General features: G+C 38.2%; 1 protein-coding gene across 8 annotated transcripts in view; it reads left to right on the top strand.

Moving 5' to 3' along the window:
- Window positions 1-15,628, top strand: part of klc1a (kinesin light chain 1a) — a 45,160-nt gene extending 29,532 nt beyond the window's left edge. For 4 of the 8 annotated variants that reach the window (XM_086275009.1, XM_086275010.1, XM_086275008.1 and 1 more), the window contains 3 exons: window positions 7,495-7,628; window positions 11,299-11,365; window positions 12,285-15,628. In XM_086275009.1, the coding sequence (XP_086131135.1) occupies window positions 7,495-7,628; window positions 11,299-11,365; window positions 12,285-12,350 (267 nt within the window). In that variant the 3' untranslated portion in view covers window positions 12,351-15,628. Of the gene's footprint in view, window positions 1-3,597; window positions 5,487-7,494; window positions 9,344-11,298; window positions 11,366-12,284 lie in introns of those variants that run through there. The other 4 variants (XM_086275013.1, XM_086275014.1, XM_086275011.1 and 1 more) reach the window with 3 other exon arrangements.
- Window positions 15,629-16,311: the final 683 nt, after the last annotated feature.

Below are 16,311 nucleotides of genomic sequence, written 5' to 3'. Positions count from 1 at the left end.
ATCGGATATGTATCGGATTCAGTACCACATACGAAAGTGACCCAGATCGGATTTGAAAATATCGGATTTGTGCCGTTCACACTGTCGCACCATAATCGCACATAGGGTCAAAAAAATCGGATTTGATGCGCTTTCGCCTGCAGTGTGAACGTAGCCTTAGTGGCTTCGGTCATGAAAGATACAGTGAGGTTGTTTCTTCATCTATGACTAAAATGTTTGAATGAGGACTTAAATCTTGTCCGACTAGCTCAAAAGGATCAAACTGTACAATGCTACACTGATAATCCTGACTGACAGTCGCAGTTACTCTGCTCTCCCGCTTCTTCTTCCTGCTTGTGCGTCGCTGTTACCCTGACTTTGATTAATGAGATCAAGTGAAAAAATGCTCTGCTGGAGCATTCACTTGGCTGGAGCTTAAGTCGTTGGCAGTCGTTGAGTCGTAGCTCTTTGTATAGTTTAGTATAGTATAGTATTTTTCACTAAACTCTCTTTTATTGTACAGCTTTTCCAACTAATGTCTAAAAAGCTTTAAAAACCCCTCTGGTCACACACATTGATGCCACCTCGCTGCCTCAGCTGCAGACCGACTGTTCTCAATCAGCTGGTACATTTCAGAATATGCAGAATTTTCTCAGCCTGTCCTCACTGCAATGGCAGAATATGTAGTTATAGGGTCGCTGTAGGCTGCTCACCACCTTATTTCTAAAATGCTGCTCCTGCTGTTGCTTAGAGCTGGCCTGCTCGCATAGCAACAGTAGTCATAGAGCCCAGAACAACCAATCAGCATCTCCTATTGCACCTCTAGTTGTAGTCCTTGCAGGCGGTATGGTGTGACACATAGCTGTGCCTATAAACTGTAGCCTGTCAATGGATTATTAGCACACAGCAGACGATCGCCTGCAGATCTCTGGACCTATTTATATCAGGAAAGGAGCCGGACTCATCTGGAAAGAACTTTAGCTGGAAGGAAAATCTGACAAGGAGCTTTTGTTTTGTCCTTAAATCTTCTTTGATCAAACAGTAAATGAAGTCAGTATAAATACAACGATCAATCAATCAATCAACTATCGGCCTTTAATTGGATTTGAAGACACACTTTATTGATCCCAAGAGGGAGCTTTCACAGCTTCTACACCAGCACAATTCCACAGGCTACGAGTTAGAGAGGATTTACAAAAGTAAATGGAACTTAAATATATAAAGAACTAGAATTTGCAAAAGCACTATGCAAGATTCCAGTAGAAGTATTATTTTGGAAATACTGGGTGTATCCAGTTATTTTCATACACTATTTGTGTATTATTAGCATGCACTTATCTTCTTTTCAAATCTCTACAATAGCAACATCATTCTGCAGCATACTGAAAATATCAATCTTTAAAATTCTGTAATTTTGTATTGCACTTGTATACTATCAGTTGCAATTGGCTCATATTTCTAATATTAGATGGATAAAAACAGATATGTCTGGGGATGTTTATCCTCCACTGCTTCCCTGCAGTTGTCAGAGTACATTTTGTTTTTCATCCTGTCAAACAAATCATCACTTCCACTTCAGCTCTCTCCACAGGCAGCTGTGAAAACCTCTCTCTTCTCACTTAATACAAATGAGTCTGTGACTCATCAGTCTGTTCTGACTCAACATGGGCTCTGTACTGTACTCCTTCTTTGTTGATGTTGGTGATCTGCATGTGTGTACTTGTTTATGTTTCTGATCGTTGCATACGTGTGGTGATCTGCTGCCAGAGAATGTAAAGTGTGACTTTCCCAGCCTTTTGTTCTTTTCCATTTGTTCCTTGTTAGCTGCCAGAGAAGATGGGAGAGTTCAGACCGAATAAATGATCAATTCTGATTATCATTAAGTTGACTTGTGTTGCTGCTCCCAGCTATTTTAGTTCATTTTCTGGGATGAAGATAAAAAACACAAAACTAAACATTTAGTTCTGTTACAAAAAAGTTGATCTTTCTGGCTACTCTCACATGTCTCTTTACCTGCACCCCTCTGTTTATTTTGTGGTCACCTAACAAGGTTTAACTTTACTGATATGTATTGATGAGCTATGTTCCAGACACAGCGTCTCTCTCCACCTGATTGAGCTGTGTAAGTGCTCCACCTAGTGGCAGAGCCTGCCAGTTGTCCTGCACTCTCACAGCTGTGATAGGTTTAGGTGTCCATTCATAATACTTTTGGAATACATGAGATATGATTCCACAACCGTGTTTTTGTTTGTTTGTTTCTTCGTGTAAATTCACACAAAACACAAACCTTAGAAAGTTTGAAGCTTGGCCTCTCTGCTTTCTTTTTTTTCTTTTCTTCAGATTCTCGCACAAGCTCGATGTTTCAGCCTGCCTTTAGCGCATATAATTCGATTTTTTTTTAAAATTAAAAATATAATTGAACCTGGTGGTGTGGCCTCTGCAGCTCACCTCCTGAAACCAGACGTGTGAATATTCCTGTTTTATAAATGTAGGTTTTTTTTTTTTATGCCATGTGACTGCTGACATTAAAGTTAATTTACATAATTCTTCAAAATAGCTGCCAAAAGAAAAGGCCAGGGGCGCTACCAAATGGTTACACAGTTGTGAGTTACATTTACAAACAGGTAATTTCATGGTAAAATTATAAATCATCCTAATAACCACACAGAGCATTCAGGCATTTAAGAGTCCACCCTGACATTATCTGTCTGCTGCCTTAATTTAGTTTAGTTTGTTGAGTTTTAGAGGTTTGGGCCTGAGAGTGGACGAGACCCGAGGCCATCTGGAACAAGCTGTGGAAAATGGCCGATGGCCTTGGAGAAGGAATATAATGCGGTCTGGATGGTTTTGTTCTCCCACAAACTAGAGGAGGCTGGAACAGAAGTGTTATTGTAGTTCAGTCCCCCGACTGCACAACCATTATTCTGTTAAAATGATCTTATCCTACCTCATATTTGTGAAAATACAGAAGTATTATTATTTATCTCTTAATTTTTATCTCCTGCTGTGAGTCCTGTGATTTGGAAAGAACAGATTTCATTTGAAAATAGCTACTTAGAGCAATAGACAACATCCAGGGTTTCCCAGGATTTCCCCATGTAAAGTTGGATTGTTGTGAAAATAAAACTGCACATAAAATTTTTTTATTGCTGCTTTTATGAGAATCTCTATAACACAGAGGTTAGTGACGCAAACACTAGTGGTTACCAATCACGCTCATGTGAGACACAGATCTCCTGAAGATGTTTTTAACAGGTTTTTTGAGCTCTTTTCCCAAATCAGAATATTAAAATAATTGCTTCTGATCAAATTATGTCACTGTAATGACTGTAACTTAAAGCCCACCCATACTGTGTTGGCTGTCCAGTACAGTGTTGGGTTTTGTTGTATAATCATTTATTGATCTCTGTCTTCCATGTGTTGCACTGGCGGGTGGAGAGACGCTGTGTCTGGTTTGTCTGTTAACCTCTCAGTCTTTGTCCTGTATGCTTCCCTCCTTTCTTCACCCTTCTTTAATTGCTCCTCTGTATCCATATCTCATCTTACTGTCTTTTCCCCTCTCTTTTACTGTTTGCATTTGCGTCTTTCTCTCTTCAATCTGCTCTGTCTGACCGGCAGGCGTAACTCCAGATGCCTTGTAGTGGTTCTAAAAATTGTCTTCTGCATGACGGATGCCTCGCCTCACCTCGCCTCAGCCCCTTCAGCTTTGCAGTTTTCCTTCAGCTCTTTTCTGTGGCGGGATTCTTCACACCGGGTTCAACCACAGCGATAATGTTGCTTTTACACCCCAATCTCAGTTGTTTTTGGGAACAGGAACTGTGTGAAAATGGTTCTGGCAGAAATACGGAGACAGCTTGTGTGTCCGAATCCAACCCTCTGCTTTCTACTTGTGCTAAAGCACTGTGCTAGAATGTGTATCTGCTGCGGGTGGGAGAGGACTGGGGTGATTTTTCTTTATGGCAACAGTAAACTTGTGCTTCATACCTTGATATTTCTCCTTGTCCTTTAACTCTGCTCCTCTGCTTCCTCTCTTTCTGTCACTCTCCTATCTTTAAAATGTGCTTTCGTTTTGCTTGTAGACTTGTTTTTGGAGGAACTTTGAGGGGTGTTTGACACAAAGTTCCTGAACTGAACTCTTCTTTAACTAAAATTATGAACTTTCTTATTTGGTACAAATCTGACCACAAGATCAATTAAAGTTTCATCATTAAAATTTCATGTCATTAAAATCAAAGCAAAAAGTGGATGACCAAAAGAGATGACCAAATATGTGCTATATTTAGTTTTAAAGTGGAGCAAAATTTTGGTCAGAACTTTTCTTTGTGATTAAAAAGAGATCAGTGAAGTGTTGCTGAACAGGTCCATCGATTTTAAAGGCCAGGGTCACGCAGAATGACTGCAAAATGCAACAAGAATGTGCGTGTTTGTATCCAGTGGATCTTTATCTTAAACAGTGAACCAAACTAAACAGCAAAACAGGGGGAAAAGCAGTAGCAGTGCCGCTGTGCAACAAATTGTAAACTGTGTTTGAGGTCTAAAAATGACAGATTGTGGTTTAAAAAACACAGGAAAAACAACAACTTCCTGCTGTGTGAACATGACATCCTGTGTTCAACCCAGGTGCAAATGATTGATTTAAACCTCAAACTTCATTAGGCTAAAAAAATTAAAACATTTCAGCACTACAATACTGGCAAAGGCATTCACAGGAGCAAAAGTGATGACATTTTGTTGATGTCGTGGTCAGATGAGCCAAAAACAACAACAAAAAAGGTCTGAGAAGGCTTGAGGTCCATGTTAAAGCCTCCTTCCTCCTCTCTCTCTCTCCCTTTGTAGAGGTTAGAAGCTTCTCATCTCTCTTTTATCATCCGCGCAATTTAATTCAACATTAGCTTTTAGAATCCGTAGTGATAACTGAAAACGTCTCATGTGGTAGTCACGTAACACGCTGTAAAAAACATCGACTTTACTCGTCAGCATGATCAGGAGCACCGCTGATTGTGGCTCTGTAGGTTTGTGCTCCTGTTTAGAGTTTAGTCTTTGCTGTGTCACTCTGCTGTCTCATCATTTGCACTGATATCAGACAAAAACATGTTGTGATGTCAATAAGAGGACACATAAAGGTGATTGGAGTTAATGTGCAGTGGGCTTACATGGTTAAGTCTCGGGGAGAAACGCTGCAACAGTTCAAGTTTTCCACTTGTCAGGTTGGGTCTTGAAAAAAGTGAAGCTTTTGGCTGATACAGAGCCTAAACCTTGTGTGTTCTCTCTGTTTACCTTCTGTATATCTGTGTATATAGTTGTCAGGGTTTGGTGTGGGGGGGGGGGGGGTTACAGAGAATTTGCTGTATAAAAGCATTATTGTTGCATTTGCTGAAAGTTTAGGAATTTAATTAGTCTCCTTTTCAGTCTGATCTCACCTCCTGCTACTAATCTTCTGCGTGTGCTGTCCTGTTTGTGCATCTTTCTTAACTTCTAATAAAACTTAAACTCTTTGCTCACCTGAACCTGTGCCTGTCGCCTCTTTGTGTGTTCCTTCTCTTTTCCGTGTGTGTGTCATCATAACTGAGTGAGCTCTAAACCTGTCCTGCTCAGATACAGCAGCAGTGGAAGGAAGAACAATCACCATATCCGCAGTCCAGTAAATTGAATCTTTTATGTCACTGTTTAAATCAGATAATGGATGTTCTGCAGATTTGAAAACTCAATTCTGAAAAAATGCATATTTAAATTTAATCTCCCAGAAGCTCAGAGGGTAGGTTTATGTCAGAAATCAATAGCATATTATATTCTTCATTTGATTTCTGAGGTATGTTTGGGTGATGCTTAACTGTCTCTCTAGCTAGTTACAGATCAACTTTTTTCCCCCATATTTTAGGTGTGCTCTAGTTTTTAAAGGTAAAAGTCACGTTGATGTGAAAAATTCAGTTTATTTGGAGTATGAATTGGTTCTCCATGACTACTTTGACAACTCATGGCAGTAACAGCTTTTAAACTTTGACATACTTTTCTTTAATAAAAAAAAAAAAACAACCGATCAAAAGTTTAAGCAAACATTAAAAATCATTGGAACTAGTTAATTCATATTTTGGATCAGTTTTTCAATTATTATTGTAATTTATTTCTACATTTTTACAAAAATAAATGGAGTTCTGCCAGGACTAGGAAGTAACTGACCTATTTTGGCTTCACCACTCTGATCCTACCATGTTGCTGGATATGATGACAATGGTTAATGGAAACATTTAAGGCATCCAAGTTGGAAAAAATATGAAATTGTTTTTTTTAAAAATCTATGTATAGCCTTTTGAGTCGCTCTCTCCCACACAAGACGCTGCCCTATTCCTCAGTCAAACTTCTGATTCATTATTATTATTCAACAACACATGTTGAAAGGAAGTGGTGCAGGTGAGAAACTAGCAGGTCCAATAAAGTGCATCGAGTTTAACAGTCAGAGATCAAAGCTGTGCTGAGACTAAATCAGGGGTGGGCAAGTCCAGGCCTCGAGGGCCGGTGTCCCTGCAGGTTTTAGATGTGTCCTTGATCCAACAGCTGATTTAAATGGCTAAATTAGCTCCTCAACATGTCCTGAAGTTCTCCAGAGGCCTGGTAACAAACTAATCATGTGATTCAGGTGTGTTGACCCAAGGTGAGATCTAAAACCTGCAGGACACTGGCCCTCGAGGCCTGGACTTGCCCACCCCTGGACTAAATGAAGATGAAATGTCAGAGGTGTTATATTTCTCACACTAAAGATCTCTTCATGTAATGTCATTTTTGATTTTGGGGCCATCTACAGCCATAGCTGACACCTTAAAAATGGTGCCACTAAATTATGCAGTGTGACTTCTCCAGAGCCACTCTGTGTAGCCTTTCACATTTGAAAAGATGAGAATAATGTATAACAGAATACACCAGCTGATGGTGCCACAGTTTAGGGGTAGAAGTCTCTCAGAATGAGATGCAGTGTAACAAAATAAATACAGTCTTGTTTAGTGCACGGAGCATTATTTTTGAAGTACAAGCCACACATGACGCATTAAGCATCTCTGCTGGTTTGTAATGAGTGTGCTGCTTTACTGCATCATGTAAGCACATGAAATTTTGCACGAGACAAGCAAATGCAGTCCAGTACAGCAGCTCAAGATGCTAATTGTAATACAAACAGACTAATGATTACAAGGTGTGTAAAACTAAATGTAGCAGAGCTGTTCTATTGGACTCCTTTAATCACACAGTGATCTACTGAGTGTTTGTGTGAATATATTAGCATATACCAGTGTGCAGATAGGGTGTGAGTATGTGTAGCCTAGATTTGGACAGTTTTAATTATTAAGTCATGTCAGTAGTAAGATGCACAGACTTCTCTCGATTAAAGCACAGTAGCAGAAAATGTGTTTGAAGCAGTAATGAGAGTGTACGCTGGTTTGATGCTAATCTACATTCTGTGTCTGCACTCTTCTAAATATGTTGGATAGTGGTGTGTATGAGTGACTCTGTGACGTGTCCCACCAGGATGGCTCCGGCTCTCTGAAGAGGAGCGGATCCTTCAGTAAACTACGAGCGTCAATCCGCCGCAGCAGCGAGAAACTCGTTCGCAAGCTGAAAGGCGGCGGCTCGTCCCGAGACAGCGAGCCCAAAAACCCCGGGTAACTATCAACTCCACCCAGACACCTGCCCCACCCCGCTACAGGTTGACTCACCCTTTGCACTGGAGGCCTGGAGGATCAAGCCGGCCCTCCATCATGCAGCACGGCAGTTGGTGTACTAACCAAAAACAAAGAAGGGATTCACTGTACTTTGCTGGTGGTGAAGTGGTGGAAAGCTGTGTTTGCACATGGAGCGATGGAGGAGCTTTTTCTGGCACATACGCATCAGCTTTTTTTCCCATTGCATTTGTTTGCACTGCGATGCATTCAACCTTTTCTTTACAGTTCATGGTTTGGTCATTGGCAACAGTAGGCGCTTTGTTTCCTTTATGTAAGGAAATATTACATAAAAAAAGAGACAGTATTTTAAGAAAATGCAGAATTATAGTAAGTGTATGATTTATATTTTTAAAATTTTAAAACACACGTGTTATTTCATGGGGAGAAATCCAAATTACGGAAAAGGTATGTATTTAAAAAAAAATTTAATATTAAGAGGAAAAAATATATCTTGTGAAAAATGTATTTTTATAAAAAAAAAGTTTTAATGTTCTGCGTTAAGAGATACAGGAAAAGTATTAATATGTTAAGAAAAAAATTTATGTCATAAAATGGTCTAATATTTACAACAAATAGTTACAACAACATACATGTTTTTATACTCGCCACATGTCCAAATACAATCCAGCCAAACATTTACATTGGTGATTTGTGCCTGACATCTCACGCAGGCTTCATGACAACTGAATATTTGCGTACTTGCACAGGTGTAAAGAACGGCTTCCATTTTTGGCGGAAGGAGTTGGAATACACACACCTGACTGTTGTCTGGCACAGTGGAGTCTAAAGTCTGGCTGTGGACCACAGTTATTCACATGTGTACTTGCTGCTGGGGTTAAAATGTATTCTGTTAAACCTTCACATAAACAGTTCTTCATCTGAACGACTTCCACTGTCAGGAAGTGATTTTACTTTCAAACATCAACTTAGTTCAACACTAGCTTGCAAAAACCACCACCGCTTATTTACTCCCCCACTGAAAAGTGGAGTTTACGGTCTGTTTACTTCACGTGACAGGAAACTTCAAAATTATGTGGAATTTGAAAGCGACTGGAGGTGAAGGTCAGAATGGGTTTACGTATATTTTATTACTGCATTCAGAACAACAAGGTGATGACATGAATAACTTCAGACATTTAAATGTCGAATGTATAACAGAGTATAAAAGTTGCACTTTTTCTTTCTGAATTTGAATCTCTGAATGATGCTTTTAGAACACCTCTGTTGTCCTGACCAAACCTGAACTTTGTTAAACGAGAGAACCAAAGGGAACTAACTGATGAAATGGGAAAATAATACTGGCATTCACATGCTATGACAGGACATGTGAAAGAGCATTTGCAATGAAACTACTAATGTCTGCTTTTGAACTGCCTTTATGCTTGTTATGCTGGTGGGATTTGTTTGTTTGTTTGTTTGTTTGTTTGTTTGTTTTAACCACTAATAGTTACACCTATTTATTGCATTTTGTGGCTCTGGATTGTTTTCTTTTTTTTCTCAACTGAAATACGTTTGAGTTTCATGTAGCTTTGGAATTTTATTTTCTTCACTTTCTTTGAATTTTATTTTGAAAAGCAACCTGTCTGCATGGCTCTTCCTGTGTAGAGTACCATGTTGGTTTTATTTTATTTATGAATAAATGTTTTTTCCTTCCATTCGAATGCCTACTTGCATGCTTCATCTGTGTGCTCTTTTTTCCTTTTTTTTCTTTTGGTGCTGCTCTTCTCTGTGGCTCATGAGGATGATGGACATGACAACCGTCATGTCCATCATCACTATGACTGATAGGTTCTCAGTAAATCACTGCAGAAATGTCCATGCTAACTGCTGTACAGTGTTTAACTAAATTATTTAAAAACAATTGCAAGTTTTTAGTTTGTACAAAAAAATGGAGCAAAAGACAAAACTGAGGATGTTGCAATTTCATGATATTCATCGAGAGAGTATCTGCAGGTTCACAGTGGGGTATTTTCTGTTGTGCTATGACTTGCTACCTTGCATAGGGAAACCTTGAGAAACAGTATAATGTGTTATGCCTGCAGCTGGTCATATCTTTATGAAGGTCAGCTGCTCCTCGGGCTCTGTCCATACTAGTGCAGGAAAGCTAGACTAGACTAGATGTATAGCTATCTGTTGAAACATACAATGACTGCTGACTTGAGATGACACATGTTACACTGCAGCAGTAGTTATGGCTGTGCTTTGGTTCTCACAATTCCAGCTGTTACACATCTGTCATAGAAGTGTTGCAAATTCAGACAGACTTACAGCCGAGCGTTTCTGCAGCACCGTCACCCTGCAACACAGCGAGCTCCAGTCAGTCAGGCAAAGCAGGTACAGCTGTGCTCACAACCAGCACTAGCATACAGTCAGAAAACAGATGTATTAGCATTAAATGCACATCATCAGTGTATTCAGACAAAATGAAGGTTATCAGAACTCAAGTGCTTCATAGATGCTTTGACCAGTATTCTGTTCATTCCCAGTATATTTCTCATAAAAGTGAAGTTTTCTCTCTGCCAGTCCTACTGTAGAGGTGTAGAAGATCTTGAGAGTAACACATTTTGTGTATTTTGACCTAAACGAAGTTTTGACAATGGCAGCTTAAATAAAGACCGGAAACAAGGGGTGGGAGAAATTGGTATGACTGGCAACAAAGTGAAGGAGCTCATACTGGTGAGTTAAGGATATTGCATAGAAATAATAGGCAAAATACATTCAGCACCCACTGGCACACGTACGCACACACAACAACCCACACTTTACACACACTTTGTCTGAGCTTGTTTTAGTGTTCTGGCAATTTTACTTATTTAAAAGCTTCTGCGCTGACTACATTTTTTATTTCCCGCCTTCCATTTCCCATAAATTCCCATTAACTAGTTTATGGATCCAGTATCTCACTGTTTTATGATCAACCATGTGCTGATCTTATTACATTTCTCATCAGGATGGATTCTTTTCTGCAGTGTCACTGTACTGAAACCAGGTTCTGTGTGTGTGTGTGTGCACGGACTTTATTGAGTGTAAATTTCAGTCTACACCACTCATCAATTAAAAGACTGTTAGACTATATCCTTAAAATATGTTACCAGTTTCTTATAGGGGAAGGCTGTCTAAAGAATTTGTACGGTGTAGATCACATATAAAGAAATATTGAATTTAAGTTTCAGTTGCCAGATTTAAAGACTTCTCTGACAGCAGAGTTTATCCAGCCATCAAACTTCATAATGTATTTTTAAGTTGAGGTTGAAGCATAAATTAAAGTTAATAAATAAGTTATATTTCGATAAAGCATGCAATAACATTTAAGAATGTTACTAATTACTATTACTGTAACAAATGAACAGCAAATTAGCTGTAACATTACTCAGGTGAACTTTGGAGAAAGTGGTAACAGATTTTACACTCAGCCTTCTAACATTCATGAACGGGAAGAGAAAACACGATACATGTGACATGAACGTTTCTGTGAAACTAATCAGAGTGTGAAAATACTACAAATGTCATTAACCAACACATACACTGAGCTCAAATCCTCACAACTGAATCTCCACCCCCTCCCCCTCACTTCTGACCCTTAACCCCACCTCCCTGCATGTGGGTGCAGCATGAAGCGAGCCAGCTCTATGGGGATACTTAACGTGGCGGACAAGGCTGCGAATGACCACTACCAAGTAAGCAACAAGACACGAGTGCAAAAGTATCTGCAGAGGGTTTTTAGTCCTGCTGCAGGCCAGGGGCAAAACCGCAATCAAAGGACTGCAGCTGGATCCCTAAACAAATTCTTAGAAATGATAAGAAATATCTCAAGGAGGCTTTTTCTTTAGAAAACAGTTAATCTGGGTTCGGTTAATCTGCTTTCGGTCTTCCAGGGAGTAATTTTAATACATATTTGACTTTTTAAAATTTCATCAATCTTCCCTCATTTGGAAATTGTGCATTACTATTTCAAGACAAAATAAGCCCACAGATGACAGTAAATGAACAAATATCCAAAGATGTGACCACAGATTTATGTTATTATGTTGTAGGAAAAACCAGTCTCTTAAATGATCAGAACCATTGGCAGATACTTTTTGACTCAAGTCTTTTATTTCATATTCTGATTTGTCATGTCTTTATAAACTGTTATTATCAAACCCTCCCCAAGGCTCTTATCATTCACTGTAAATAGTGATAAATCTGACATGGCTAACATCATTGTCTGTTTCACTAACAGTGTTTGATGTTCAATCAAATTTTTAGTAAGTTTGTTATTTTTTTACACATTGTTTTTACAACTTCAATTCTTTATTTTAACAGTGAAAAAGTGGTACATTGTATCCATAATTTCCTTTAGACTGCAATTGTAAGAAGGAATGTGTTTTTAATTACTTAGTATCATAAGAAAGTACAGCCTTGCCCTATTATAATTTCAGATAATAACTCTTGTTGTTTTATGATCTGTTGAAAGCTTTATGTATTTCTGAAAGTTTTTGATTATATCAAAAAAAAAAAAAATGTACGGGACCCAATTTTTTGCTCTATCTATAATGGAAAACATTCACTTTCCTGTGTTCTCCATCTGATTTCTGCTTGTTTAATTTCCTCTAGGAACGAAATAATTGTCTGAGAAAAAGCCGTGACCTGAGTGCCAGCCACACTAACCTGGCGCGTTGAAGGTTTTTCACTCTGAGGAGGTGAAAGGTCACAGAGAACTGAACTGAACTTCTGACCATCCTCGATGTAAATAGCTGTTTGTGAAAGCTTGACATCTCCCGTATTCTACTTCAGCATCATCCCATCATGTGCTAACTATACAGATTTTAGTCTTTCATTGCACTCTTGAAGGTTTATGATCTCAGATGGTAATTTGTGGTGTGTAATTATATCAGTACATATCAGGAGGGGGTGGGCTGCTGTATGTTTCCTTGTTCCAGTCTAATTCTATGTGCATGTACTGTATGTAAGTGTGTGCTGTTGTGAGTGGCTACTCTCTCAGATTACAGTTTAATTTTTTTTGGTTTTTCCTATACTAGTGGTGGTAAAAGCAGGCGCAGAGTGGAGTTTTAATTTTAAAATCACTTCTAATGTGAGGCTAAAAACTGCAGTGGATGAAGCCAGTAGGCAGTCTTAAATGACAGAGAGGAGCTCAGTCATTCTTTAGCTATACCCTAACAATAACTATAACAGTGATTTAAATATCGCTACTGCTAAATTTGCTGCTATGGTAGGAGTAAACTGCAACCTCTGGACCTGGAAAGGGTCAGTGAGGGACCAAAAACCCACAATTCATCATCCAAATCAAGTAAATCTCCATAACCGCCCATTTTATGAAAAGCCCAGCTTCACAGCAGAGACAAGCGTGTTTTGGTCTTTATAGATCATCTCTATCTGCATGCAGCTTCAAAGAGTGCATGTTTTCTATATATATAAAAGTTACCTGTTCACTCTTTCTAAGCTTTAAACCTATGCATAGCAAAAAAAAACCCCAAAAAGATTTAAAAGTGGATACAATTGAATCTTATTTAAAGTTGTTTTGTTTGAGCCTGTTTTTGCTAGCATCTCTTTTGAAGTGACCACTAGCCAGCTCTCTAGCTTTATCTGATCATTTTCCAGGTGTGCTGTTTTTCATCCAAGTATGTTTTGAAAAAGGAAAATAGAAGATTGTGAAGGACAGAATGCTGAACCCGAGGCTTCACAGCCATAGTCAGCAAACCAGTCGTTTAAATCACTATCGCTATGTTCATCTTTTAGATAAAGCTGCACTGAATTTCACTTTATTTTGCTAAAAGCTTTCAGATGCTTCATTAATTTGCTGCTCTGCTGAAACATGGCTAAAGAAACCATGTTTGTCTTCACTGGTACCGATCATTAAAACGACAAAGACCTACGATTTAGCTCATGAATCACAGTTTTTGGCCAGTGTTGATGATTTGACACCATTTTCTTTATATTTGGTTGTGTGCTGAATTCTAACTCTGCCAATAAGAACAGTTCTACTTCCTAAGACTCTTCACTCTTTGTTCTGCAGATTTCCAAATGAAGTTGTGCACAGGGTGTAGATTAGTTGAGAAAATCTCCTGATGTGTATGAATCTCAGCAGCTGTAGTTCACAAAAACATGGAAACCTGTCCAGGGATCTTTCAGCTGCCTCTTCCTAAAAATGATCCGTCCTGTGTTGATTGATTGAATATTTAGCTTTTGATGTATGAAGTTCCATGTTTACATGATTTGGGGTTTGTAAATTATGTTTTTATTTGTTTCTGTCTTTGCGCTGTTTCTTTTTATATCGTTCTGTAATAAGCCTTGAGAGCAGGATCCGTGAATTGACTAGCACACGAAGGCTGGCCCGCACACTCTCAGGACTGAGGCTGTACTTCCACACTGACTACAAACTTAATGTCACTCCAGACTTTTTAAGTAATGACGAGAAATGTTTGCAGGACTTTCAATGACGAGACAAAACTTTGCCATGTGAGTGAAGTTGAACCAAAAAGTGGAAAAGTTTTTAACGATTTTTAATGTACATTTTTTGAAGTGGTTTAAATTTCCAGTTAAATATAGAGATATCCAACATAATCCTGGTATGAATACTAAAGGACTTATCATTAAAAAACATTTAAACAATTTCTGTTTCTAAATGTACGAGTTGATTTGTGATTGTTCTAAGAGTTCATCTCGAGATTAAACTTTTCCTTTTACTGCCCTTTTGATAACTTTATGTTAAATGAAGGTAACTATGTGTACATGCTCACTTCTTTAAAAGGAAGCTACATAATATTTAACATATTTAATGTCCTTTACTGGTGGCAAGCTTGAACTGAAAGAACATACAACAGGTTAAATGATGATGAGGTGCCTTGTTTAAGAAATCCCAGAGATGGGATATTTTGTGTGGAGAGTTTCTTCTGTTTGAGCTGGGCTGTGTATTTACATTTCTTTTCATTTCAGACACACATGAATGCACATGATGTCCATTTATGGAGAAGTACGCTGCTACAAAATATATTTTCTATATAGATTGAAGTTATAGAAATAATGAAAATCAAAAATTATTAGAGTGCACATGCAATGGTAGTCTGCAGCTGAGTCCTTTTGTTTATACTGCCTCAGGCATATAGATACATTATAGATGTATATTTTCACAGGAACACAGAAGCCTGTTCTGAAATGTTAGAATTTTGTCTAAACGCACCTAAACAGCCTTACCAACTGCACGACCTTTGTGTGCATGTCTTTGAATTTAACGTCTTTAAATTAGATTCGAGCAAAGATTATACAGACTAGATTAGAAGATTAGAAATTTGGTGAGAGATCCTGAGCCAGCTTTTAACATTAACATTTAAGATGAAATTAAACGCAGTGAACTTCACATTGAAAATTCAGTACAATGTGATCTAGACGAAGGCGTTACAGTAACATATATACAAAGATGCGCACACAAAGGATTGATGAGAAAAGCTCAAACAGATGAAACGGCACAAAAAAATAGAATAAAGCCTCCATATCAGCCTAGGAATGACCACAGTGGTCTGTTTAATAAATGCACTAATGATAGAGAAGTCTCCACAGATCAACCATAATCAGGTTTAACCGTCCATCTCCAAACAACCCTAGCACATTTGTAAATCTTTGGCATGAACATCTAGTTGAGAAGGATTTGCACTGGAAGCATCAGACTGACGTAAAGTAATAATGATGATCTCCCACCTTAAGCTGCATTGATTATTGTACTGATGTGTGACTCATGCATTTGCTGCATTGTGCGTTGTCTCTGTTGTGTTTCCTGAATCTTACTTTTTTTTTTTTTTGGCAGGGTTGTGCAATATGGTTCTGTTTTCATTTCTCTAATTTGTTGGGGGGGAAGCCCTCTTTACATCTCACAGATCAGACCTTTAACTTCAATAAAAATCGACACCTGACGAATTCATTCACATGAAGGTGTCTCAAACCATTATACTGTATTTGCCTTTTTTTTAAATTATTTGTTCCAATTTCCCAAATGAATCTTCAGTGGTTTTGATGAAATATGCAACACAAAGAAAAACGTTTTGAATGGAGTGTACACAGATACAATGCAAAGATGTTGAATACAGAGGTTCAAGAATAACTTGAACTAAATACAATAATTGTGAAAATCTCAGAATGTGGAGTTATTGAAATTATTTGACTTATTTTAATATTTTAACATTTTAAATTCAGCAATTTAAAAATAAATGCGACCTGATTTTTTATTATACTTTGGCTATGCTCAATTAAAACAGTAAAGATCAACCCACTGGAATTTGTTGTGCAATCAAGTCACTTTCGTTAAAAGTCGGGCATTAAGCTTTGTGCAAGATGTGGTTTTATTTTCAAAATTACTTTAAATTCAAGCAACTTAAAATTTTATATCATCATTTGATCATTTCTTTGAGTTCATATTAAAATGTCAGTATAGGAAACTGAAACCTTATTTGGTAACATACAGTTATAATAGTGGATGCTAATATTAAACATCAAGCAAAAGGTTCATATAATGAGGCCAGCCCCCCCTCTTCGCTTGGTGTAGTATAAGAGCGATATCTCGCTGTGAGCACAGGAGCCCCACCCACCTGCTGTTCAAACCTTCTATTTGCAAGGGGCAGCCAATCAGTAG

This window comes from Aulonocara sp. 'chitande type north' Nkhata Bay, linkage group LG19 (assembly GCF_057382095.1).
Source record: "Aulonocara sp. 'chitande type north' Nkhata Bay isolate Kocher_YH1m ecotype deep benthic linkage group LG19, A_spYH_male_GT1.1, whole genome shotgun sequence".
In the NCBI taxonomy this organism is placed as follows: Eukaryota; Metazoa; Chordata; class Actinopteri; order Cichliformes; family Cichlidae; genus Aulonocara; species Aulonocara sp. 'chitande type north' Nkhata Bay.
The sequence above is the reverse complement of the archived record's forward strand: the minus strand, read 5'-3'. Positions and strand labels throughout refer to the sequence as shown.